The sequence below is a fragment of the Colobus angolensis genome, unplaced genomic scaffold (genome assembly GCF_000951035.1).
Source record: "Colobus angolensis palliatus isolate OR3802 unplaced genomic scaffold, Cang.pa_1.0 Scaffold7, whole genome shotgun sequence".
NCBI lineage: Eukaryota > Metazoa > Chordata > Mammalia > Primates > Cercopithecidae > Colobus > Colobus angolensis.
In genome coordinates this window covers 14,808,996-14,835,075 of record NW_012120709.1, presented here as the reverse complement: position 1 = coordinate 14,835,075, position 26,080 = coordinate 14,808,996, and the positions used below count along the sequence as shown (strand labels likewise).

The 26,080-nt window shown below is 38.5% G+C and overlaps 1 protein-coding gene across 1 annotated transcript in view; it reads left to right on the top strand.

Annotated features, from left to right (window-relative positions):
* Positions 1-26,080, top strand: part of LOC105500979 (chromosome unknown open reading frame, human C11orf65) — a 75,873-nt gene that overhangs the window by 33,462 nt on the left and 16,331 nt on the right. The window contains exons 4-6 of the mRNA XM_011926672.1: positions 14,341-14,394; positions 14,527-14,727; positions 15,882-16,012. Coding sequence (XP_011782062.1) covers positions 14,341-14,394; positions 14,527-14,727; positions 15,882-16,012 — 386 coding nt within the window. The remainder of the gene's footprint in view (positions 1-14,340; positions 14,395-14,526; positions 14,728-15,881; positions 16,013-26,080) is intronic.

Genomic DNA, 26,080 nt, shown 5'->3' with positions numbered 1-26,080 from the left:
ATCCCAGCACTTTGGGAGGCTGAGTCGGGCAGATCACGAGGCCAGGAGTTCGAGACCAGCCTGGCCAACGTAGTGAACCCTGTCTCTACTAAAAATACAAAAATTAGCCGGGCACGGTGGCATGCGCCTGTAGTCCCAGCTACTCGGGAGGTTGATGCAGGAGAATCGCTTGAACCAGGGAGGCAGAGGTTGCAGCGAGCCGAGATTGTGCCACTGCACACCAACCCGGGTGACAGTGTGAGACTTCATCTCAAAAAAAAAAAAAGAATAACTGTCAGAATCGACTTTATTGGAACTCTGGAGTCTAATTAAAAACTTAGAGCAACCAGAGGAGTGCTTTTAATGAAGAAAAAGGCTACTAAACTTTAAGAAAGCAGGGTGGTGTTTTTGCCTACCCATCAAACATCCCTTGTTCTCCAGCGTGGCAGCAGCCATAGAAACAAAGGCCCCTATTCCTGGTGTGGCTTACTGGGGCCAGAGTGCAAAATACAGAACGTGTTCTCAAAAATTGTGGTTATTTTTTTTGTTTGTGTGTGTGTGTGTGTGTGTGTTTGTCTTTGTTTTTGAGATGGAGTCTTGCTCTGTCACCCAGACTGGAGTGCAGTGTCGCGATCTTGGCTCACTGCAACCTTCGCCTCCCAGATTCAAGTAATTCTCCTGCCTCAGCCTCCCAAGTAGCTGGGATTACAGGCGCCACCACCACACTCAGCTAATTTTTTTGTATTTTTAGTAGAGACAGGGTTCACTACGTTGGCCAGGCTGGTCTCGAACTCCTGACCTCAGGTGATCCACTCACCTCGGCCTCCCGAAGTTCTGGGATTACAGGCGTGAGCTATTGCACCTGGCCTCGTTGTGTATTTTGATCTGTCTGGCAGTTCCCTGAGGAACCTGCACAGAGGCTTGCCTTTATTTCACCCCTCTCCATGCCATCACAGGGATGGGCCAGCTTATGGGATTTAAAATCGTTTACAACCTGCAGCCACCTCAGGCAATAGATGGCAGACAAGGCAAGGACTGGCAAACCTAAAAATCTAGGTAGAATGAAGCTGAGGAGAAAGATACATAGGGATGTCTGAACAAATAGAGATTATCAAAAAAGAGAAAGATGACTAGTACTTACCAGGTGTTGGGGGTAGGGTGAAGGAAGTGACTGCTTGATAGATATGGGGTTTCCTTTTGCAGTGATGAAAATATTGTGGAAGTAGTGGCTGTACAATACGAAAGTACTAAATGTCACTAATGGTTAATTTATGTTGTGTGGATTTTTACCAAAATCATATTTTTTAAGTCTATTGGAATTTTGGCCGGGTGCGGTGGCTCACACCTGTAATCCCAGCACTTTGGGAGGCTGAGACAGGAGGATCACTTCAGCTCAGAAGTTTGAGACCAGCCAGGGCAACATAGTGAGACCCCATCTCTACAAAAAATAAAAAATTAAATTAAAAGTCTATTGAAATGTTGATTGGGATTGTATTGAATATTTAGCTCATTTTGAGGAAAACAGATACGACAATACTGAGAGCTCTAATTCAGGAACATTTGTGGAAAATAGGGATAGGCTGCTTAGATCCCTCTTTAAGAAGGATTTACTACCCAATGTCAGGGACTGCAGTCCACAGACAGCCTCCAGCTCCAGCTGTGAGAATCTTCAGTGTCTACCCTAACTGCAAAGAACTGCCTGATCCTAGGTCAACCCCTTCCAGGGAATCCCACATCCAGTGACTGAGCAGAGTGTGGTGGGTGAGGAGATGGGTCTAGAAGCCATTGTGATATGCATCACCTCTTTTGGCAGTATTCACTTTAGAGGTCCCAGCAGGATTGGCCCAGGCTTTGTGTGGCTTACATTGCAGTTCAAACTCTTTTTCTGCCTAGTTCTTCTTCCCTCCCCTTTCTTCCATAGGTATTGAGCCCTAATAAACCTGTGGCACTCAAACTTCATATAAGCATCTTCTTTTGGAAAACCTAATTTAAAATATTATTTAGTTCTTCTAAATTTTCTCTCAATAAATGCTTTATAGTTTTCTATAGAGAGACCTTGCATCTCTTTTGTTAGGTTTATAACTTGCTATTTAATGCTCCTATAAATGGTAATTACAAAATTTTTATTTTCTTATTTTTGATGCTATTATGTAGAAAGACAATCAATTTTTGTATGTTAGCTTTGTTCCCAAAAACTTTGCAATCCTCATTTATTAATTCTAATAATGTGTACATTGATTATTTTGGATTTTCAATATAAACAATCATGACATCCTCAATGAGTTTGTTTTTCCTTTTTCAAGCACAATACATTTTATTTGTTTTTCTTGCCAATACACACTGGCTGGAGTCTTCAGTAATGGTGAATAGAAGTGATAACCACTGTCTTATTTTGGATTTCAGAGGGAAGGATCAATATTTCATCATTAAGTATGAGGCGTGCTATTTTTGTTTGTTTGTTATAGAATCCTTTTATCTGATTAAGGAAGTTTCCTTCTATTCCTGTTGAGCTAAAAGAGTTTTTTTATTTTGTTTTTAGAGGCCAGGTCTCACTCTGTTACCCAGGCTGGAGTGCAGTGGTGCCATCATCGCTCACTACAGCCTCAACCTCGTAGACTCAAGTGATCCTTCCACCTCAGCCTCCCAAGTAGCTGGGACCCCAGGTGTGGGCCACCATGCCCAACTAATTTTTAAAAATTTTTTTTGTAGAGACAGAGTCTTCTTATGTTGCCCAGACTGGTCTCAAATTCTTGTCCTCAAGCAATCCTCCTGCCTTGCTTGGCCTTTGAAAGTGCTAGCATTATAGACGTGAGCCACCGTGCCCAGGCAAGAGTCTTTTAGAAATCCAAGAACAGATGCTAAATTTTATGAGACCTTTTTTGCTTTAATTGAGATACTATTTTTCTTTTGTTCTTATTTTTTGTTTGAATGTTAAATCTTCTTAGCGTTCCTAGAATAGGTACATTTTGGTTATGATTATCTTATCCCTTTAAAATATCACTGAATTTAGGTTGCTAATATTTGGTAAAAATATTTTCACCTGTGTTTCTGCAGCACATGTAATTTACGGTCTCTGTCAGATTTCGGTATCACATTTAACTGGCCTCCTAAGACAAATTGGGAATGTTTCTACTCTGTTTGCTTTCTGAATTTCTTTTTCACATTGTTATTTTGTCCTTAAATGTACTTTGTAAGGATTTACTAATAAAGCCATCTGTGCCAGGAGTTTTCTCCATGAAAAGATTTTAAATTACAATTTAGAATTATAGTTCTATTTCTATTTTGTATTTCTTCTTGTGCTAGCTTTGATAAGTTATATTTTTCTAGGAAGTTTTCATATAAATTTTCAAATTTATTAGCTTAAAATTATTCATAATACCTCTTATGATCTTTCTAATGTCTTAGAATCTGTAATAGTTATCTTTATTTTATTCCTAGTATTGGTTATTTGCGTCTCCTCTTTTTATTCTTGAGCAGTCTCTTTGGAGTTTATTACTTTTATTAGTCTTTTCGAAAAACAATTTTTAGCTTTGTTGTTTCTTTGTATTGTTCATTTGTGTCCTACCTCATCATTTTCTGCTGTTTATTATTTCCTTCTTTATATTTTCTTTGAATCCTGTTTGCTGTTGTTTTTCTAACTTTTTGAAATGAATGCTGAATTTATTGATTTGTAGCCTTTTCTGGTATATGTATTTAAGGACATAAATTTTTATCTAAGAATGGTTTTAGTTGCAGCTTACAAGTTTTGATATGTCATATTTTCATATCAAATTCAATTTAAAATATTTTAAAATTTCTACTTTATTTCAGTTATTTAGAATTGTACTTTCAAATTCCTGGACACTTGGAAATTAGCCAGTTATCTTTTTGTCCTCAGCCCTTATCTTGATTATGCTATACTTTCAATTCTCTGTTAATTGTCTATTTTTTATTAATTTTTATCTGTACTTGAAAAGAATATATGTTTTCTAGTTATTGAGCATAGTATTGCATGGATGTCAATTAGGTCAAGTTTTTCAGTTATGTTGATCAAATCTTCTATAGCCTTGCTGAATATTTTTGTCTAGTTATACTATCAGTTACTGAGAGATATGTATTAAAAGCTTGCACTATGACTGAATATATGTCTATTTTTCTGGTAGTTTATATATATTTCAGACCATGTTATTAAGTGAATACTTAAGGTTATCATATCTTTCTTGAATTGAACCTTTTTTTTTTTTTTTTTTTTTTTTGAGACGGAGTCTCGCTCTGTGGCCCGGGCTGGAGTGCAGTGGCCGGATCTCAGCTCACTGCAAGCTCCACCTTTCGGGATCACGCCATTCTCCTGCCTCAGCCTCCCAAGTAGCTGGGACTACAGGCACCCGCCACCTCGCCCGGCTAGTTTTTTGTATTTTTTAGTAGAGACGGGGTTTCACCGTGTTAGTCAGGATGGTCTCGATCTCCTGACCTTGTGATCCGCCCGTCTCGGCCTCCCAAAGTGCTGGGATTACAGGCTTGAGCCACCGGGCCCGGCTGAATTGAACCTTTATCATTATAAAGTGTATCCCTTAAGGTCTCAAATTTCTGGTATTAATACAACCACACCAACTATCTCTTTTTTTTAAACAAATCAGAAAGTTTTATTGGCAGTAATATTGTGTTTCCTTTTTTTATTATCATACTTTAAGTTTTGGGATACATGTGCAGAATGTGCATGTTTGTTACATAGGTATACACATGCCATGGTGGTTTGCTGCACCCATCAACCTGTCATCTACATTAGGTATTTCTCCTAATGCTATCCCTCCTCTAGCCCTCCACCCACCGACAGGCCCCGGAGTGTGATGTTCCCCTCCCTATGTCCATGTGTTCGTTCTCACTGTTCAACTCCCATTATGAGTGAGAACATGTGCACACCAACTGTCTCTTATTTGCGTGGTATATCTTTCCTGTTATTTTACTTCCAACATTCTGAATCTTTACATTTTTGCTGTGTCTTTTTGTAGGCAGCGGGGTTTTTGTTTGTTTGTTTGTTTGTTTTTTTGAGACAGAGTCTCGTTCTGTTGCCCAGGCTAGAGTGAAGTGGCAGTATCTGGCTCAGCTCACTGCAACCTCTACCTCCCGGGTTCAAGCATTCTTGTGCCCCAGCCTCCGCAGTAGTTGGAATTACAGGCATGCGCCACCACGCCCAGCTAATTTTTTGTATTTTTAGTAGAGATGGGGTTTTGCCATGTTGCCCAGGCTGGTCTCAAACTCCTGAACTCAGGCAATACTCCCATCTTAGCCTCCCAAAGTGCTAGGATTACAGGCATGAGCCTCTGTACCTGGCCTGGCAGCAGGTTGTTAGCTAACATTTTTTATCCAGTAGGATACTCTTTGTCTTTTGTCATAACATTTACTTCATTCACATGTAATGTAATTACTGATATTTGGGAATTTAAATCTACCCTGTTACTATTTACTCTCTTTATGTCTCAGATGTTCTACATTCTTTTTCAACATGTTATGGCCTTCTATGGGAATGAGTTTTTTTGTTTTATATTTTTCTCTATGTATTATCATTCTTTTACACTTATTCAAGAGATTGCAACATGCATATTTGACTTATGAAATCATATATAGTTTTGCATTTTTATCTTCTCCCAGACAATGCACTTATTTCTCATTATCCCCTTTGACTTACATACTCTGGCTGTTATACTTTTAAATTCTCTGTTGATGGATCTTATGGTAAGAGTACATTTAATTCAATAAGAAGCTGCCAAACTTTTTCCAAAGTTGCTGTGCTGTTTTGCATTCCCACCAGCAAAGAATTACCGCTCCACATCCTTGCTAGCATCTAGTGTTGTCAGTATTTGAATTTGGTCCTTCTAACAGGTGTATAGAGGTATCTCATTGTTTTTGTTTTGTTGTTGCTGTTGTTGTTTTGAGATGGAGTCTCTGTCGCCCAGGCTGGAGTGCAGTGGCACAATCTGGGCTCATTGCAACCTCTGCCTCCCAGATTCAAGTGATTCTCCTGCCTCAGTGTCCTGAGTAGCTGGGATTCACACCCCATCACACCCGTCTAATTTTTGCATTTTTAGTAGAGACGGGGTTTCACCATGTTAGCCATGGCTGGTCTCAAACTCCTGACCTCAAGTGATCCACCTGCGTCAGCCTCCCAAAGTGCTGTGATTGCAGGCTTGAGCCACTATGCCTGGGCCCTCATTGTTGTTTTAATTTGTAATTCCCTAATGACATACAACGCTGACCATCTTTTCATATGCTTATGTGTCGTCTGTATATCTTCTCTAGTGAGATAGCTTTACAGGTCCTTTGCCCATTTTTAATTCAGATTGTTTGTTTTCTTATAGTGAAGGTTAAAGAGTTCTTTGTATATTTTAAATACCAGCCCTTTATCAGATATGTGTTTTGCAAGTATTTTCTTCCCAGTTTATGACTTGTCTTTTCATTATCTTAATGCCCTTCATTTAGTACAACTTTTTAATGAAGTCCATCCTATCTATTATGCTTTTGGTGTTGTATCTAAAAAGTCATTACCAAACCCAAGCTCACCTAGATTTCCTCCTGTGTTATCTTCTAAGAGTTATACAGTTTTGCATTTTATATTTAAGTTATCATCCATTTTCAGTTACTGTTTTGTGAAAGTTGTAAGATCTTTGTCTAGATTTTTTTTTTTCTTGAACGTGGATTCCGACAATGTCCAAATGGTGTTCCAGCACCATTTGTTGAAGACTATTCTTTCTCCACTAAATTGCCTTTGCTCCTTTGTCGGAGAATAGTTAACTAAGTTTGTGTGGGTCTGTTTCTGGGCTCTCTGTTCTGTTCTGTTGATTTATTTGTCTATTCTTTCACCAATACCACACTGTCTTGATTATTGTAGTTTCATGGTAAGTCTTGAAGTTGGGTAGTGTCAATTCTCCAACTTTGTTGTTCACCTTCAATATTATAGTGGCTATTCTGGGTCTTTTGCCTTTCCACTTAAAATTTATAATCAGTTTGTCCTTATACATAAAATAAGTTTCTGGGATTTTGATTGAGATTGCATCGAATCTATAGATCAAGAAAGAAGGGAAGAGCAGACATCTCGACAATATTGAGTCTTCCTATTCGGGTGTATGGAATCTCTCTCCATTCATTTAAATCTTCTTTGATTTCCTTCATCACAGTCTTGTAGTTTCCCTCATATCGATTTTTATGCATTTTGTTAGATTTATACCTAAGTATTTTACTTTTTTAGGTGCTGATATAAATGACATTGTGTTTTAAAATTTCAAATTCTGGTTGCTTATTGGTGGTTTATAATAAAGCAGTTGATTAGTGTATTAACCTTATGATTCATTGGGATTTTTTAACATAGACAATCATGTCATCTGTGGACAAAGACAGTTCTTTTTCCCCCTTCTCAATCTGTATACTTTTCATTTCCCTTTCTTGTTTTATTGCATTAGCTAGGACTTCCAGTGTGATGTTGAATAGAAAAGGTGAGGGGACATCTTTGTAGGAAAACATTTAGTTTCTCACCATTAAGTATGATGTCAGGTGTATGTTTCTTGTAGATATTATTAAGTAGAGGAAGTTCCCCTCTAGTCCTAGTTTGCTAAAGTTTTTATCATGAATGGGTGTTGGATTTGTGCTAAAATTGGTTTATTATCCTTTTTAGCGTCCATGCAATCAGTAGTGATGACCTGTATTTTGTTTCTTTTTTTTCTTCACCATTTTCATTCTTTCCAAATTTTATTCCAAAAAAAGGGGATGTGTGTGGAAGATTAAGATGTCCATGAAGAATAACCCATCATCATGACAATAAAGTATTCAATTAGACAGAAATGACAAGGACCATTTCTGATACTAGTAATGTGTAGTATCTGTCTTTTTTTCTTAGTTACCCTAGCCAGAAGCTTACCAATTTTATTGATCTTTTCAAACCAGCTTTTTGTTTCTTTTCTCTCTAGATTTCTTATTATCAATTTCATTGATTTCTGCTCTAATCTTTATTATTTATTTTCTTCTGCTTGCTTTGAATTTAATTTGCTTTGCTTTTCTAGTCCCTCAACGCAGAACATTAGATTATTTCATTCAGATCTTTTTTGTTTTCTAATACACACATTCAGTACTATAAATTTTCCTGTAAGCTCTGTTTTTGCTGAATCCCTCAAATTTTAGTCAGTTGTATTTTCATTTTCATTTATTTCAAAGTATTTTTAACTTCTCTTGAGACTATTTGACCTACTTGTTATTTAGAAGTGTGTTATTTAATTTTCAAGTTTTGGAGTTTTCCAGCTATCTCTCTGTTACTGATTTCTAGTTTAATACTATTGAGGTATGAGAGTATATTTTGTATGATTTCTATTCCTTTTAAATTTGTTAAGATAGGCCCATATATGACAAATCCACAGCTAATATTGTACAGAATAGGGAAAAGTTGAAAGCACTTCCTGTAAGAACTGGAAAAAGACAAGGATGCTCATTATTACCACTCCTATTCAGGACAGTATTGAAGTCCTAGCCAGAGCAATCAGGCAAGAGAAGGAAATAAAAGGCATTCAAATGGGAAAATAAGAAGTCAGATTCTCTTTTTTTTTTTTTACTGATGACATGATCTTACATATATATCAAATGTTCTGATATAGAAGTGGGTGCTAAAAATGTATACACATGAAGGTAGAGAGTGGAGTGATAGACAATGGAGAGTTGGAAGGATGAGCTGGTTGGAGGGAAGTGGATGATGAGAAATTAGTTAATGGATACAATGTACATTAATTGGGTGATGGATACTCTAAAAGTCCTGACTTGACCACTCTGCATTCTATGTTTGTAACAAAATTGCACATGTGCTGCATAAATTTGTACAAATAAAAAAATGTGTTAAGGTGTGTTTTATGGCCCAAAACGTCATCTGTCTTGCCAAGTAATTTGTCTGTGCTTGAGAAGAATATGTATTCTGTTGTTCGAAGAGGTGTTTTATAAATGTCAATTTGATCCAGTTAATTTATGCTGCTGTTCAGTTCAATTATGGCCTTACTGGTTTTCTGCCTTGCTGAATCTGTCAATTACCGATAGAGGGTTATTGAAATCTCCAATTATAATAGTAAATTACTATATTTTTTCTTGCAGTTTTATCAGTTTTTGCTTCACATATTTTCCTGCTTTGTTGTTAAGTACTTACATTATCATCATGTAATGCTCCATTTAGTCCTGACAATTTTCCTTTATCTGAATTTGGCCTTGTCTGAAATTAGTATAGCAGTTTGGCTTTCATTCTATTAATATCATATGTCTTTCTTCTTCTTCTTCTTTCTTCCTCTTCAATAAAGCCTCACTCTGTTGTCCAGGTTGGAGTGCGGTGGTGTCATAATGGGTCACTGCAGCCCTTGACCTCCCAGGCTCAAGTGATCCTCCCGCCCCAGCCTCTGAAGTAGCTGAAACTACTGGTGCATGCCACCACACCCAGCTAATTTTAAATTTTTTTATGTGAAGTCAGAGTCTCACTATATTGCCCAAGTTGGTCTTTGTTCTTTTCTTTGTTATTAATCTGTGTCTTTATATTTAAAGTGGATTGCTTGTGGATAACATATAGTTGGGTCTTGATTTTTTATTCACTCTGACAGTCTCTGATATGCCCTTTTTAATTGGTATAGGTAGATCATTGACATTTAAAGTTGTTGATATAGTTCAATTGATATTTATTCTATTTGTAATTGTTTCCTGTTTGTTGCCTTTTTTTTTTTCTCTATATTCCTTTCTTTTTCTGCCTTCTCTGGTTTTAAGTGAGCATTTTATATGATTTCCTGTGTATGTTTTACATGTAAATAGACTAAAGAACCCAAATGAAAGCAAAGGTTGTCAGACTGACAAAAACCCTATCTATTTATTATTTTTCAGGCATACTTTAAACAATAAGAATACCAAACAATAAGAATAAGACAATGGAAAAATATACATCATGCAAACTTTAATTAAAAGAAAGTCAGACCAGGCATGGTGGCTCACGCCTATAATTCCAACACTTTGGGAGGCCAAGGTGGGTGGATAACTTGAGGTCAGGCATTTGAGACCAGCTTGGCCAACATGGTGAAACCCCGTTTCTACTAAAAATACAAAATTTAGTCAGGCAAAAGTTAGTCCCAGCTACTCGGGAAGCTGAGGCAGGAAAATCACTTGAACCCGGGAGGGGGAGGTTGCAGTTAGCTGAGATCACACCACTGCACTCCAGCCTGGATGACAGAGTGAGACTCCATCTCAAAAAAAAAAAAAAAGAAAAAAAGGAAAATCAGTGTCATTATGTTAGTATTGGACAAATTAAGCTTTAAGGGATAAAGTTTGTGAGCTATAAAGAGGGCAGTTTCATAATGATAGAGTAAGTTCAACAGAAAAATATTAAAATTCTGTACTTATAAGACAAAAATTTACATAATTACCAGAAGAAATATAGTAATTATCAAGCATAGTCAAATATTTTAACACAGCTCTCTTGGTAACTGATAGAAACAAGCATGCAAAAAAATTTAGTACAGATATTATAGATTTTAAATTCTTTACCTAATTGATATATAGCGAGAACACTGTCACTACTCTTGCAACACTGCAAAATGTCTGAAGTTCTGCAAAAGTAATGTTGTTTTTAAGTGCACAGAAAATGTTTCCCATAATAGGTCACATGCTTGGATTTAATGAAAGTCTCAACAAATTTCCAAGGTTTGAAATCACAGAGAATGTTTTCTAGTCTCAGTGGAATTAAACAAAAAATTAATGAGAGTACAGAAGTAGAAAACCACCAAATTTTTGCAAATTAAGCACATGAGATTAAATAATCTATGGATTAAAAGAGAAAATTAGAATATATTTTATACTAAGTCATAATGAAAATACGACATCAAAACTTGTGGAATGTATCTAAAGTAGAGTTCAGACAGAAATTTATACCTCTAAATGCAAATATTAGAAAAGAAGAAAAATTAAAAATCAGTTTACTAAGTTTATACTTCAAGCTGGAAAAAGATAACCAAATTAATCCCAAAGAAAGTAAAAGGTAGGGGGCCGGGCATGGTGGCTCATGCCAGTAATCCCAGCAGTTTGGGAGGCTGAAGCAGGGGGATCACGAGGTCAGGAGTTCGAGACCAGCCTGACCAACATGGTGAAACCCCGTCTCTACTAAAGCTACAAAAAAAATTAGCTAGTCATGGTCATGCACACTTCTGATCCCACCTACTTAGGAGGCAGAGGTTGTAGTGAGCCAAGATCGGGCCACTGCACCCTAGATTGGGTGACAGAGCAAGACTCTGTCTCAAAAAAAGAAAAAAACAAAACAGAAAAAAAAAAAACAGTAAAAGGAAGGAAATAGTGAAGATAAAATCAGATATCAATGAATAGAAAGTAGAAGTGGCTGGCAGGGTGGTTTACACCTGTAATCCCAGCACTTTGGGAAGCCAAGGTGCACAGATCACTTGAGTCCAGGAGTTTGTGACCAGCCTGGGCAACATGGAGAAACCCCTTACCTACAAAAAATAAAAAAGAATTAGCCTGTCATGGTGGTGCATGCCTGTAGTCCCAGCTACTTGGAATGGTTAGGCAGAAGGATCAGTTGAGCCGGGGAGGTTGAGGCTGCATTGAACCATGATGGTGCCACTATGCAAGTAAAAGCCAGTTGGTTCACTGAATAGGTTAATAAAATTGATAAACCACTAGCATGATTGATAGATCCATATGGCCAATAAGCATATGCAAGGTGCTCAGCATGGTTAGTCATAAGAAAATACAAATAAAAACTACAGTGAGCTACCATTATAACCCCACCAGAATGGCTAAAATTAGAAGGATTGACAGTACCAAATGTTGATAAGGAGACGGAGCAACCAGAACTCTCATATATTGCTGGTACGGGGTTGTTACAAAAATTTGGAAAACTCTTTGGTAGTCAGTAGTACAGCAAATTACAGATGCTCCTTGGCTTATCGCAGTGTTATGTTAAGATAAACTCATCGTAAAGTGAAAATATCATAAGTAAAAACTGCATTAAATACACCTAACCTGCCAAACATAACTTACCAGTTTAACTTAGTCTATACTGTAGAGCAGCAGTCCTAACTTTTTGGTGCCAGGGACTGGTTTAGTGGAAGATAATTTTACCACAGACTTGGGATATGGAGGATGGTTTTGGGATGAAATTGTTCCACTGCAGATCACCAGGCATTAGATTCTCATAAGGCGTGTGCAACCTAGATCCTGTGCATGTGCAATTCACAAGCGTGTTTGTGCGCCTGTGAGAATCTAATGCTGCTGCTGATCTGACAGGACGGGGACCTCAGGCAGTAATGCTCCTGCTGCTCACCTCCTGCTGTGTGGCTCAGTCCTAACAGGTCATGGACTGGTACCAGTCCATGGCCTGGGGGTTGGGGACCCCTGTTGTAGAGTATCAGTTGTTTACCCTCATGATCACATGACTGACTGGAAGCTGTGGCTTACTGCCACTGCCCAGCATCACGACAAGAACATCATACCACATATTGCTAGCCTGGGAAAAGATCAAAATTCAAAATTTGAAGTATGATTTCTACTGAATGCATATCACTTTCACACCATTGTAGTCAAAATTGTAAGTTGAACCACTGTAAGTCGGGACCATCTATATACTTACGTACCATATATATCTCATGACCTCTCATATTTCATTTCTGGGTATGTAACAAAGAGAAATGATTTCTATAACCCACAGAAGACATGAAAATGAATGTTCACAGTAGTTTTATTCATTTTAACCCAAAACTAGAGATATATCAAATGTCCAACAATAATATAAATTGTCATATATTCTATTATATGATGGAATGGTAGATAGCAGTGAAAAAGAACTAACTGCTGCTATCTACAACTACATACATGAATCTTAGAGATTTATCACAGATTCATGCTGAGCAAAAGAAGCCAAGCACAAGAGAGTATAATACATATGTAAAAATTCATGGAGCTGTACACTTAAGATCTGTCCACCTTAGTGAAAAAATGTGTATATTATTACAGTTCAAATACAGAAAATAGGTTTTATAACAGGATCTCACACTTCATATTTGAATTCATAAAATTTTTAGTCAAGAGAAGATTATTCGGCAAAATTAATGTTGTCTTTAAGATTCTACAGTTTGAATAGCGTCTATTTTCTGATGTAACCTAATATGATCAGGAGAGAATATTGAACTGCTTTCCGATAAAGGACCAAGAATTTTTTTCTCTACTTTCCATTTGGTGCAGCATACCAAACCAAAATCTAGAAAACCTATTATATACAATTCTTACATTATTTTATATTATTTTATTTTATATATTTATTTATTGAGACGGAGTCTCTGTCGCCCAGGCTGGAGTGCAGCCTTCACCTCCCCGGTTCAAGCGATTCTCCTGCCTCAGCCTCTAGAGTAGCTGGAATTAACAGGCACCCAACACCACACCCAGCTAATTTTTGTATTTTTAGTAGAGACGGGGTTTTACCATGTTGGCCAGGCTGGCTTCAGAACTCCTTACCTCAAACAACCCACCCTCCTCAGCCTCCCAAAGTGTTGGGATTACAAGTGTGAACCACCACACCTAGCCAAGAATTTTAAACATGGATTTTTAAATTTAACAATAGCTAATTAGAAAAGGTCATCTACTGTTGAATTTAGGTTGCTCATAATTTTTTCTTTGAATTTACCTGTAAGATAATATTTTATATGTAATATTTGATGACTTATTTAAAAGTTAAATTTTATGAGTAAAAAATTACTTGGCTTTTATGTTTATATGTTGTATAAAGAGGAAACAGTTTGGTATCATTTTTTCATTTACCATAGAAGCTGTGTTAGTTATTGATGTCCATAAGAAATTAAGTACTTAGCTTATAAAATATTTACTAATTACAAAAAAAATTTTTTTAATGGCTGAGCACCTTGGCTCATGCCTGTAATCTCAGCACTTTGGGAGGCCAAGACAGGAGTATCAGTTGAGGCCAAGAATTTGAGACCAACCTGGCAACATAGACTCTTGTCTCTACATGAAAAAAAAAAAAAAATACAAAATTAACCAGGCATGGTGGTGCATACCTGTAGTCTCAGCTATTTGGGAGGCCGAGATGGGAGCATCACTTGAGCCCAAGAGGTTAAGGCTGCAGTGAGCTGAGATTGTGCCACCACACTCCAGCCTGGGCAACAAAGTGAAATCCCATCTCAAAAAAGTTTTTAAACAATTTTTCTAATTTAAAATTGATTGTCTGAGGTTGATTCACTTGACCTATTTCCTAAATAGTCAATATTTAGCAATTATTTAAAATAATAGAGTAAGAAGTAGTGAATTGATACATACAGAATCCTGAAGAATAATATATAAAAATGATATATTTTCTTATAGGCAGAGCTTCTAGATGCTGCTGCTGGCATTCATGTGCGATTCAGATTAGGTGGAGTAAGTATGGATGAATGCTTATTTAGTAGTTTTAAAGCACATTTTTATGAAATTAAAACAATGTAATTTTTTAAATGTAAAACATTTTTGTAGTTAACATTACAATGGTTCTTTGACCTTTTCCATCTACAGGTTAAATTTCCACCTGATATATACTATAAGATTTTTACTCACAGACCTATTGAAGATCTGTGTGCTAACAGCCCTAGAAATTATGCAAAACTTCCAGCAAAGCATACATCTCATAATAAAAATGATCATCTTCAGGAAGAGGATCATAGTGGCTGGTATCATCGTATAGAAAACAATGGCTGGAGGCCAGTTTCTGATACAGTAAGAAAAATGTTAATTTTTAATCTTATGTATTTAGAAACCCATTTGTACTTTTGTAATAAATCCTAGTAATTTAATTGATACATTTTGCTTGAGTTAGCTACTTGGGGGTTGCTAATAATACTTCAAGGCACAGCAATTTATCTTTTTATTACATTTAATTTTACTTTTAATTATCCACTTTGAATCTAGGCCATCTTTAGATACTCTCTGGTACTTAGCAGATTATATACTCAGTATGCGGATTGTAGAATGTGGTATGTTGAATATATTAACACTAAGTATGACCAGGCACTGTGGCTCATGCCTGTAATCCCAGCATTTTGAGCTGAGATGGCACCACTGCACTCCAGCCTGGGCAACAGAGTGAGACTCTGTCTAAAAAAAAAAAACAACAACAAAAACAAACAAAAGAATATACCAAGTATGAAAAGTAAAAATGATCAAGGTATGAATTCATTCATTTGTTTAATAAACTATTGCATATCAACCATATACCAGACATTGTTCTGGATGCAGGGGATAGACTTAAGTAGTTTGCCTTTCAATTAGGGAGACAGTCAAGTAAACAGGATATTTCAGTACAGTGTAGTAAATATGTTAAGTGGTTTAATAAGGGCAAATATATAGTGTTTGGAAGGATTAACAAACTCTCCTTATTATTTAGGGTATGTGTGATAGAGCAGGCGGAATGAGCTGGAGGGTGAATATAGACAACCAGTTAGGAGAAAGTGTCATAACGGGGAAACCACAAAGTCTTAGGACATGGTACAGGGACTTCTGCTTTCCTGCAGGGTGGCTGTACTCCTTGAGAATTAGAGTTATCAAAAGCCATCAGCACTAAGAGTAGGTCAGGTCTATTCATATGAGAAGATGAGACATTCTTAGAATATATCTGTTTATCCATTCAACAAATACTTATTAAGTACCTCAGTACACTAGTACTTTGTTGGTCTATCTGTAGCATGTGCTTCTGAAGGCTGAGTGTACTACTCACCCTTAACTTAATTAGAAATACCTTGAAAGTATCTATCCTCTCCTCTGTTTCTATCTTGGCATATTCCTACTGAACACACAGAAGTTCTTTTCTGTTGCCAGATAACCTCACAATCAATATTTCAACATTTTGTATATTCGTTTTTGTTTCTCAATAGTTTTGGCTATCTACTGACGGTATAGTGGTAGAAGACAAAAAGGAAAGTGAATTCCATTTCTCTAAACTGAAGAGAAGGCAAGACTTGGAAAAGAAAAGAAAACTTAGAAAAATAGAGTGGATGAGGCAAATGTAAGTTGATGAAATACTTACTAAGGAAATATGTAGTATTTGGGGAAAAAAATAAATTTGAAATGAGGTATTGCTCCTCACAAGAGGGCATTAGCTGCAGGGGGTCTGCCTGCAGCCCCTGTCCCAAACGACGAATGAATAAAATGCACACTGACACACAGATATTCTGTTTTGCCCATCCTGCTGAGTGTCCGACCGCCTACACACCAAGAGAGGCTTGTCACTGCGGCTGGCCCCAGTCAGCTAGGGAGACTCATATTTATTCATTAAGATTACTTAACAAAAGCTTGAGTCAATGCCATTAGAGGGTAACTGACATTGTGGACTTCCCCAGTAAAAAGCACACATCAAAGGCTTGTCTTAAGACCACATGAGTAAACAAGCTAACTAGATAACACTTCCCCATATCCCGTTGTTTACTACTTTAAACTTTTTAACTAAAGGTAGTGGGACCAGGCCGCCTTCGGCGGGGTCTATTACCGAAGTCATGTGAAAACCCTTAGGCCTTCCAAAAAGGTTTTGTGGCCATCATAACTAATATTTTTCCCAGCAACCTGATCGAATCCCAACATTGGAGAACTATACTGCCTGATTTCAAGACTTACAAAGCTACTGTAATCATGACATTGTAATATTGGCATATAGACAGACATATAGGTCAATGGAACAGAATATGGAATTGTGAAATAAACCCCCATGTGGCTGGGCATGGTGGCTCACGTCTGTAATCCCAGCACTTTGGGAGGCCGAGGTGGGCGGATCACGAGGTCAGGAGATTGAGACCATCCTGGCTAACACGGTGAAACCCCGTCTCTAGTTAAAAGAAAAAAAAAAATTTAGCCGGGAGTAGTGGCAGGCGCCTGTAGTCCCAGCTACTCGGGAGGCTGAGGCAGGAGAATGGCGTGAGCCCGGGAGGCGGAGCTTTCAGTGAGCCGAGATCAAGCCACTGCACTCCAGCCTGGGCGACAGAGCGAGACTCCCTCTCAAAACAAACAAACAAAAGTATCAAAGACAGAAAGTGGAAGTTACAAGGCTTTTTAAGGCCTTATCTTGGAAGTCACAGCAACATTTATTCTGCATTCTGTTGGTCAAACTCAAGTCCTAACAGGCCTAAGGGGGTCAAGTAAAAGGTGGGACTCACAGGAAGTTCCATATACATTACAGCTTCACTTGCAGTACAGAGGAGAAGGGAAATCCTTCCACCGGGATAGAACCTCAAGTAGCATACCTGGTTGTATATTGTGCCTGGAAGAAAAGATGGCCAGAAGTACAGATCTATAGATGGATGGTGACTGATGGTTTGCCTGGATGGTCAGAGATTTGGAAAGAACATGGGTTAGAAAATTGGTGACAAGTGGTCTGGGGAAGAGGTATGTGCAGACTTCTCCAAATGGGCACCAAGTGAGAAGATGCTTGTGTCCTATTTGAAAGCTCACCAAAGAACAATCTCAGCAGAGGAGAATCTTAATAATAGGTGAGCAAGATGACTCATTCCTTGGAATCAGTCAGCCTTTCCCTGCAGCCACTGCTATCCTTGCACTCTCCAGCCTGGACGACAGAGTGAGACTCTGTCTCAAAAAAAATAAATAAATAAACCCCCATGTATATTGTTAATTAATTTTCAACAGAGGTGCCAAGGGAACTTAATTGGGAAAAAATGGTCTTTTCAACAAATTGAATATTCAAATGCAGAAAAATGAAACTTGAGTGTTATCTTACAGTATGTGTAAAATTAACTGAAAAGAGATCATAGATCTAAATATAAGAACAAAAACCATAAAGCATCTAAAAGTAATTGATGGAGAAAATCTTAGTGTCTTTTGTTCTGGCCAAGATTTTTTAAAGAGGGCACAGAAGCTAGGAACTATGAAAGAAACAATTTTAAATTTTACTTCATCAAAATTAAAAGCTTTTGTTCTTTGACGTGTTACAAAAATAAAAATACAAGCCATAGACAGGGATAAAACATTTGCAAAATATATATCTGACAAAGGTCTTAAATCAAGAATACGTAAAAAAAAAAAAAAAAGAAAAAACACCTCTCAAACAGTCACATTTTAAAGTGGGCAAAAAATTTGAATAAACACTCCATCAGTGAAGATATATACATAGCAAATTAGCATAACTCAACCAGTGACTATCATTAATCATTAGAGAAGTGCTAACTAAAACGATAATGAGATACCACTACACACCCAATGGAATGACTGAAATAGTCTGTCATGCCAATTGTTGGCAAGGATATGGAGCAAATGCCAATTAGTGTGTGTACTTCAGAAAACAGTTTGGCAGGTTTTTTTTAAAACAAACACACCAACTATTCTACCTAGTCATTCCACCCCTACATATTTACCCAATTAAAATAAAAACATGTCCACAGAAAGATTGTATGCGAATGTTCATAGCTGGTTTATTTGTCATTGTAATAGCGAAAAACCAGAAACAGCACAAATGTGCATCAGCAGGTGAATGGATAAATAAGTGATAGGATATCTGCACAAAGGAATACTACCCAGCAGTACAACAGAATGAACTACTGATACACAGAACGACATGGACAAACCTCAAAATAATACTGAATGAAATAAATCTGTCAAAAAAGAGTACATACTCTATGATTCCATATACATACAGTTCTAGAAGACATAAATCTGTAGCGACACAAAGCAGATCAGTAGTTGTCTGGAGATAGAAAAGAGGAAAGAGGGATTTCAAAGGAGTACAAGGAAACTTTGGAGGGTGATGGATAGATTCATTTTTTATGGTAGTGATGGATTTACAGGTATATGGACATGTCAGAACTGTACATTGTACAATTTAAATATGTGTAGTTTATTGTACATCAACCATACCTCAATAAAATAGTAAAATAAAAAAAATTTTTAAACCTGTGCAGAAAATCAGAAGACCTCCCTGGCAGCTCTGAAGTGGTCCTTTATCTCATATCCGCAGCATGGGTTGAGGGCAACCCTGGGTTTCATTGCAAGGGTCACAGGGTTACAATGCCTGCAGTACTACCAAATGCTTAACCCTGCCAGGTCTTTTGCACTAAGATAAGGGGGGAAGAAGTAGAACCCTGAGCCCTGGGATTAGGACATTTGGGCAAACATACACAAGGCTAAGAATCTTGAACTTCCAAAGTGCCTTGTTGGTGTAGGGAACCCTTGCTCTCCCTTTTGAGGGAAGCAGCACAGCCCTTTTCTGCATAAAAGCCTTTCAGTGACTGCACTGGCACAGTTGCCACACACACTTATGCTGATTCTCCTCAGGATTCCCCCTCCACTATTTCTCATTGCCTTTAGCTCAGAAGGAGATTTGTATTTCAGGACAGCCCAGACAAAGGTACAGGATCCACTCCAAGAGGCGATCGTTTATAAACCAGAAGAGTTACAATATATTACTAATCTATATTGCCAGGAGTCTCAGAAGCATTGTGTGGGGGTGGATTCTAAGGTTGTTAGATCAAGAGTTGGCTGAGCCAAATTTACTGATATGGCCATACTCATCTGGGATTGTGGATTTAATGTTTTGGCCAGAAATTATGTTAATGGTCTGTTAAGTTAGCTGATCAAAGCCTGATTTAGGTAGAGCCAACCAAAGCTCAACCTTTGCAAAATGCTGGAACTTCTCTGGTATACTGTAGTGTAGCAGGATTGATAAGGAATCAGAGAGACTGATGGGGTTGAGGAGGATATTTATTATTTTAGGTGTACCGGCCCAGTCGGATTAACATCCAAAGGACTGAGCCCTGAACAGAGAGTTAAGTTACCTTTTAAGCACTTCATGGGGTTGGGGGAGATCTGTGCAGGGGGAAGCATGTTACAGAAGTGAGAAACCATAGTTAATTCAATTAATTGAGACATGCATTACATCATTTCTTACTTTTCAAGGAAAATATGTTTTATGACTTGAGTTTATTTGTCTAGTGACCTTGCAGCTGCACAGCTAGAGAAACAGGGTCTTTACAATGCCTGGGAAGGAGGAGAGATAAGGCTCACTAGCCACAGAAAAACAGGCAGTTAATTTTTAAAGCACTCCAACTCTTTCTCCTTCTCAGAGGGAATTAGGTTTTCTTATGTACAACTGAGTTTCTATTTACACATTCTTTAATTTTTTTTAATTCCTGTTCCATTAGAAAAAGGATTTCTAAAAGTTCAGGGAATTGTGTGTTTGTTTCTGTTATGTGCAATCTACTAAACCACCATCTAGCCATCACCCCAGGAAGTCCCAGGAGATACCTTTTTCATCAAGCTATGAAGTAATAGCTTGGTGAAGGGAGCAGCATGTTTCTTTCTCTCTCTCTTTTTTTTTTCCTTTGAGATGGAGTCTAACTCTGTCACCCAGGCTGGAGTGCAGTGGCGCAATCTCAGCTCACTGCAACCTCTGCCTCCCGGGTTCAAGCAATTCTCCTGCCTCAGCCTCCCGAGAAGCTGGGATGACAGGCATGCACCACCATGCCTGGCTAATTTTTTTGTATTTTTAGTAGAGACAGGGTTTCACCATATTGGCCAGGCTGGTCTCGAACTCCTGACCTTGTGATCTGCCTGCCTCGGCCTCCCAAAGTGCTGGGATTACAGGCGTGAGCCACCATGTCTGGCCCAGGAGCAGCATATTTCTTGATGAACTCTGTGGTGGCTGTCCTTTACAAGGCTGAGATGACAGTGGGGAAAGCTATGATGGAACTGGTCCCTTTAGTTCACTGGGACTAATGGAACTTTGAAGTGGTAGAGGTCAAGTGATAACACAGTTGTAGCGAGGCTTCCAGATGTGACTTCTTCAACAGAGCAAATCAACACAGCGCCAGGTACCTGGTATGCTGCAGCTGACCTGGCAAATGTGTTCTTTCCCATCCTGATCACTAAGCAATAGGAGAAGTAGTCTGCATTTTCATGGAAAGAACAGAGTGTGTTTTTACATCTTGCTCCCAAAAATATATCAGCTTTCCTGCTCTTGTCCCCAGGGGCTTGTACATCTGTTTCCATAGAACATTATGCCTGTCCATTACATTGATGACCTTACCTTGATTGGATGTGGTGAGCAGAAAATAACAGCTCCTTGGTGGCTTAGTAGGACAAATGCACACTAAAAGGAGGCAGATAAACTTTGCAAAAAGTTAAGGATCTGGCATATAACTGAAGCTTAAAGACATTTGAGATATTCTTTCAAAAATGAGAGACAAGTTACTGTACCTTATACTGTCCATCTTGAAGAAGCACAACGCTTAGAGGCCCTCTCTCAATTTGAGAGCTAACGTATGACATATTTTGGGGATGCTGCTCCAACCTCTTTACTAGGTGATCTAATAAAGCAGACTGGCTCCAGTGGGACATGGAGCAAGAAAGAGGTGTGTAGCAGATCCACAATGTGGTCAAGCTGCCCTACAACTTGAGCTTTATGGCCCAGCAGTCCCAACAGCATTAAAAATGTCCTTGGTAGTGAAAAACTGTAGAGTCTCTAAAGAGACCTAATGGGAGAATCACAGCACAGACCTCTAGGGTTTAGGAAGAAGGTAATGAATTCCTTCCTCTGCCAGAAGCTATATTCCATTTGAAAATCTGTTCCAGATTTGCAGCTGGGTCCTGGTAGAGACTGGATGCTTAATAATAGGGTACCAAGTGCTATGATCATGAACTGACCTGGGATTTATCTAATCAATTAAACCATAAAATTGAGAGTATCTAGCACTGTTTCAATATAAAATAATGCGGTCTATATGGGAATGAGTCTGAGAAGGTCCAGAAGGCCCAAGTAAACTGCATGTGCAGGTGGCTCAGACTCCTGCAACCACTACTTAAGCTGCATTACCTCCACATGGTCTCCATACCTTTGGCTTCACAGGGAGTCCCCATGACAAGTTAACAGGGAGGAATATGTTGGAGAAAATAAGTTGGATCTGTACAGGATGCTGCACCATCTAAAAATGGACAGTTACTGATTTCAATTCCTCAGTTGGCCCAGAAAATGATCAAAAGATATCTTTCCAGTGAGCACAACTTCAGGTGGTATGTTTGGTTTTCCACTTCGTTTGAAGGGGAAACAGCCTGAGGTAGGCATCTCATTGACTGTGCTGACCAACATTTATAGTTTCCCAGCTGATCAACATTTGCAAAGAATAAAATTGGAAAATTGGTGAGTATAGGGTCAGGGTGGAGGTATACTCAGAATGGATACAAAGTATACTTCTGTCCCATGTGAATGCTCTCCAAAGGGCTTATATGAGGCAGACAGCTCTCAATATCAGATGGACAAGATGATCCATCCTGTGAATGTCAGCTTCTCCCCCTGGCACCTCAGTGGTTGCACCGTGGAGTCTTGTCCAAAGTGACCAAGATTACAGGGATGGAGGCTTTATATAGACTCAACAACATGGTCTTTCCCTCACCAAAGCTGTTCTGGCTACAGTCACTGCTGATTATATATTAAAAGCTGTTGCTTTGCTCCCAGTAATGAGATATGCTGGCTAGTTGGTGGCAGGATGATTATATTAGACCATTCCCATAATAGAGGAGGCATCCATTTGTCCTCACAATGATAGACAAATATTCTGGATATCAATTTTATTTCTCTGCCTGCATTACTTCTGGCAATAATACCTCTCATAATGCATTATCCGTCATTATTTTATTTCATACAACATTGCCTCTAATGGGGACCCATTAACAGCAAAGGAAGTGTGGTTATGGGCTGAGAGCAACAAAATTCCCCTACCATATGTGCCATCACCTAGAAACAGCTGGCTTTGACAGAGTGGTGGTATGACTTGTTGAAGTGCCATTACAGTACCAGCTGCGAGACAGCATCTGGGTCAATAAACACAGGAAAGAAGAAGTAAAATGCATATTATTCTACAATGCACATGAAAAATAATATGCATTTTACTTCTTTCCTGTGTTTGTTTACCTCAACACAATCCACATCTGTAACTGAGCTCTGTATTTCTAATTATATAGGCATTTCTAATTATATGGGCATTTCTGTATCAAACTCAACAGTTCCCAAACTGAATTTCTAATCTTCCCCGTCATAAAAGTTGCTTATTCTCAGTATTCCTTCTGGTCTCAGCTTATGACACCACCATTTAGCCAGTCATCCAAGCCAGAAACAGAGGGCTTACCCTAGATTTCTCACTCTTATTAGTGCCTACATGTAATCTGTCATCAAGTCCTATTAATTCCACTTCCAAAGTATCTCCCAAATCTGATCTTTTCTTTCATTCTCCACTGTAACATCTCATTTTTCATCTAACTTCTGATTAGTTTCCTAGTCTCTAGTCTCTTCGTCTTCTCTGTATAAACACTGAACTTATGTTTCTAAGAAGTAATTTCCTTACTTAAAACATGTTGAGGGCTCCCCATTACCTACATCCCCCATATTTCCTCTCCCCAGAGTGCTCAGCTGCATGACAATGACATCTTCATCTTTTGATACTTGGCCCAAGTATCTCCTTCTGAAACCTTCCCTTACCCACCTAGACACAATTAGGTACTTCCTTTTGATGTGCCCCATGGATCTTTTATATACTCATTGGTCACATTTTTGCAATTAACTCTGTATTTGTCTGCCACCTTCACTAGACTTTGAGTCCCTACAGAGCAGAGACTCTGTTCCATTTATTAGCACAGGATCTCAGACATAGTTCATGTTTAATGAACATATGTTGCTTATAGAATAAATAAATGAATGAATGATTTTTTTGACAGGATGTTCCATTTCCTTTTCATAGAGTTGCAGGGAGTGAATGAGAAATTTTACTTTCTGTGCTTTGTTCATTTATGGCATTTAAACACTCTTCATTCTGACTGTTGCTGAGAATCAGTAATGAACAAAATCAACAAAATTTTGATTTTTTCCCCCTATCTTACTAAAAGAATTCTGGCTTTTAAATCTTGTCCCTTCCTGTGTCCTATAGATCTTAGCTTTCCTCAACCTCCTTTGCAACTTAAGCTTTGATTCTTCCTAGGTCTTTGTTGTTTTAACTTCTCTCTCTGTCATGACATAGACAAACATTTCTTATAATGTTTTTTCCCTCTAAATTTCCTAGTTTAGAAAGAATATAAGATCGTGTTAAAGTAAATACAACTAAAAATATATTGCAAAATTATCCATGAAGACAAAGTTTATGTCTTTTTTTTTTTTTTTTCTCCAGAAATTGTCTTGCTCTGTTGCCTAGGCTGGAGTACATTGGCACCCGTCATCTCACTGCAACTTCCATCCCCGGGTTCAAGCATTCTCCTGCCTCAGCCTCCTGAGGACCTGGGACTACAGCTACATGCCACCACACCCAGCTAACTTTTGTAGTTTTAGTAGAGCCTGGGTTTCACCATGTTGGCCAGGCCAGCCTCAAACTCCTGACCTCAAGTGGTCTGCCCACCTTGGGCTCTCAAAGTTCTGGGATTACAGGCATGAGCCACCACCCCAGCCAATTTTGTGTCTTTTTTAAAAATCACTAGTTTGTTTATAAAACAAATTATGTTTATAAAGGGATCTTTTATTTCTGATCACTATATTTGAAACACTGTTGCTGCTTGCAAACCTGTTATTTTATCAATATACCATTTAATTATAATAGTAACTAATTTTAAAAGCGTTCAAAATCTGAGAATTATTTGAACAATTACTATGACTCTCTTGAAAACAGAGTGCATTTTATTCTTCCCTAATAAGAGAAAAAAGATATCTGAATTGTTATATATCACTGTTGAAAAAAGAAAAATAAGAGGCCAGGCACAGTGGCTCACGCCTGTAATCCTAGCACTTTTGGGAGGCAGAGGCGGGCAGATCACTGGAGGTCAGGAGTTTGAGACCAGCCTGGCTAACATGGTAAAGCCCCGTCTCTACGAAAAATAAAAAAAATTAGCCAGGCATGGTGGTGCGCTCCTGTGATCCCAGCTACTTGGAAGGCTGAGGCAGGAGAATTGCTTGAACCCAGGAGGCACAAGTTACAGTGAGCCGAGATCTCGCCACTGCACTCCAGCCTGAGCAACAGAGCATTGCTGTCATGGATCATTATCCATTTAAAATCTGATGAAGTCGAAATTTCATCAGGGCAAGGATGTATCTTCTCACTGTTAATAGCCCTACCACACAATACAGTGTCAGCCTATGGTACACAGTTTACTGTGTACCAGTCATTGTTCTAAATGCTTTACATAGATTTACACTTCTTTTTTTTTATTATTTTAAAAAATTTGTGGGGCTGGGCTCAGTGACTCATACCTGTAATCACAGCACTTTGGGAGGCTGAGGTGGGCAGATCACAAGGTCAGGAGTTCGAGACCAGCCTGGCCAATATGGTGAAACCCTGTCTCTACTAAAAATACAAAAATTAGCTGGGTGTGGTGGCACACACCTCTAGTCCCAGCTACTTGGGAGCCTGAGGCAGGAGAATTGCTTGAACCCAGGAGGCGGAGGTTTCAGTGAGCTGAGATCACATCACTGCACTCCAGCCTGGGTGACAGAGTGAGACTCCATCTCAAAAAAAAAACAAAAAAAATTGTAGAGACAGGTTGTCCCTATTTTGCCCAGGCTGGTCTTGAACTCCTGGGCTCAAGGGAGTGTCCCACTTTGGTCTCCTAAAGTGCTGGGATTGCGGCCATAAGCCACCATCCGTGCCCATCCCACGTGGATTTATACTCCTAAACCTCTCAAGAATGCTAGGAGGAAGTAGTGTTATGATTCCTTTTTTTTTTTTAAAGAGATAAGGTCTCGCTCTGTTACCCAGCTGGAGTGCAGTAGTGCAATCATAGCTGACTGCAGCCTTGAACTTCGGGGCTCAAACAATTCTCCCACCTAAGCCTCACTGGTAGTTGGGACTACAGGCATGTGCCACTGTGCCTGGCTAATTTTTTTCTTGTTTGTAGAGATGGGGTCTCACTATGTTGTCCAGGATGTTCTTAAACTTCTGGCTTCAAGTGATCCTTCCGCCTTACCCTCCCAAAGTGCTGGGATTATAGGCATGAGCCACCACACCTGGTCCTGATTACCATTTTAAGGAAGTGGTCAGTGAGGCCCAGAAAGGCTAGGTTATTATTATTATTATTATTATTATTATTATTATTATTATTTTTT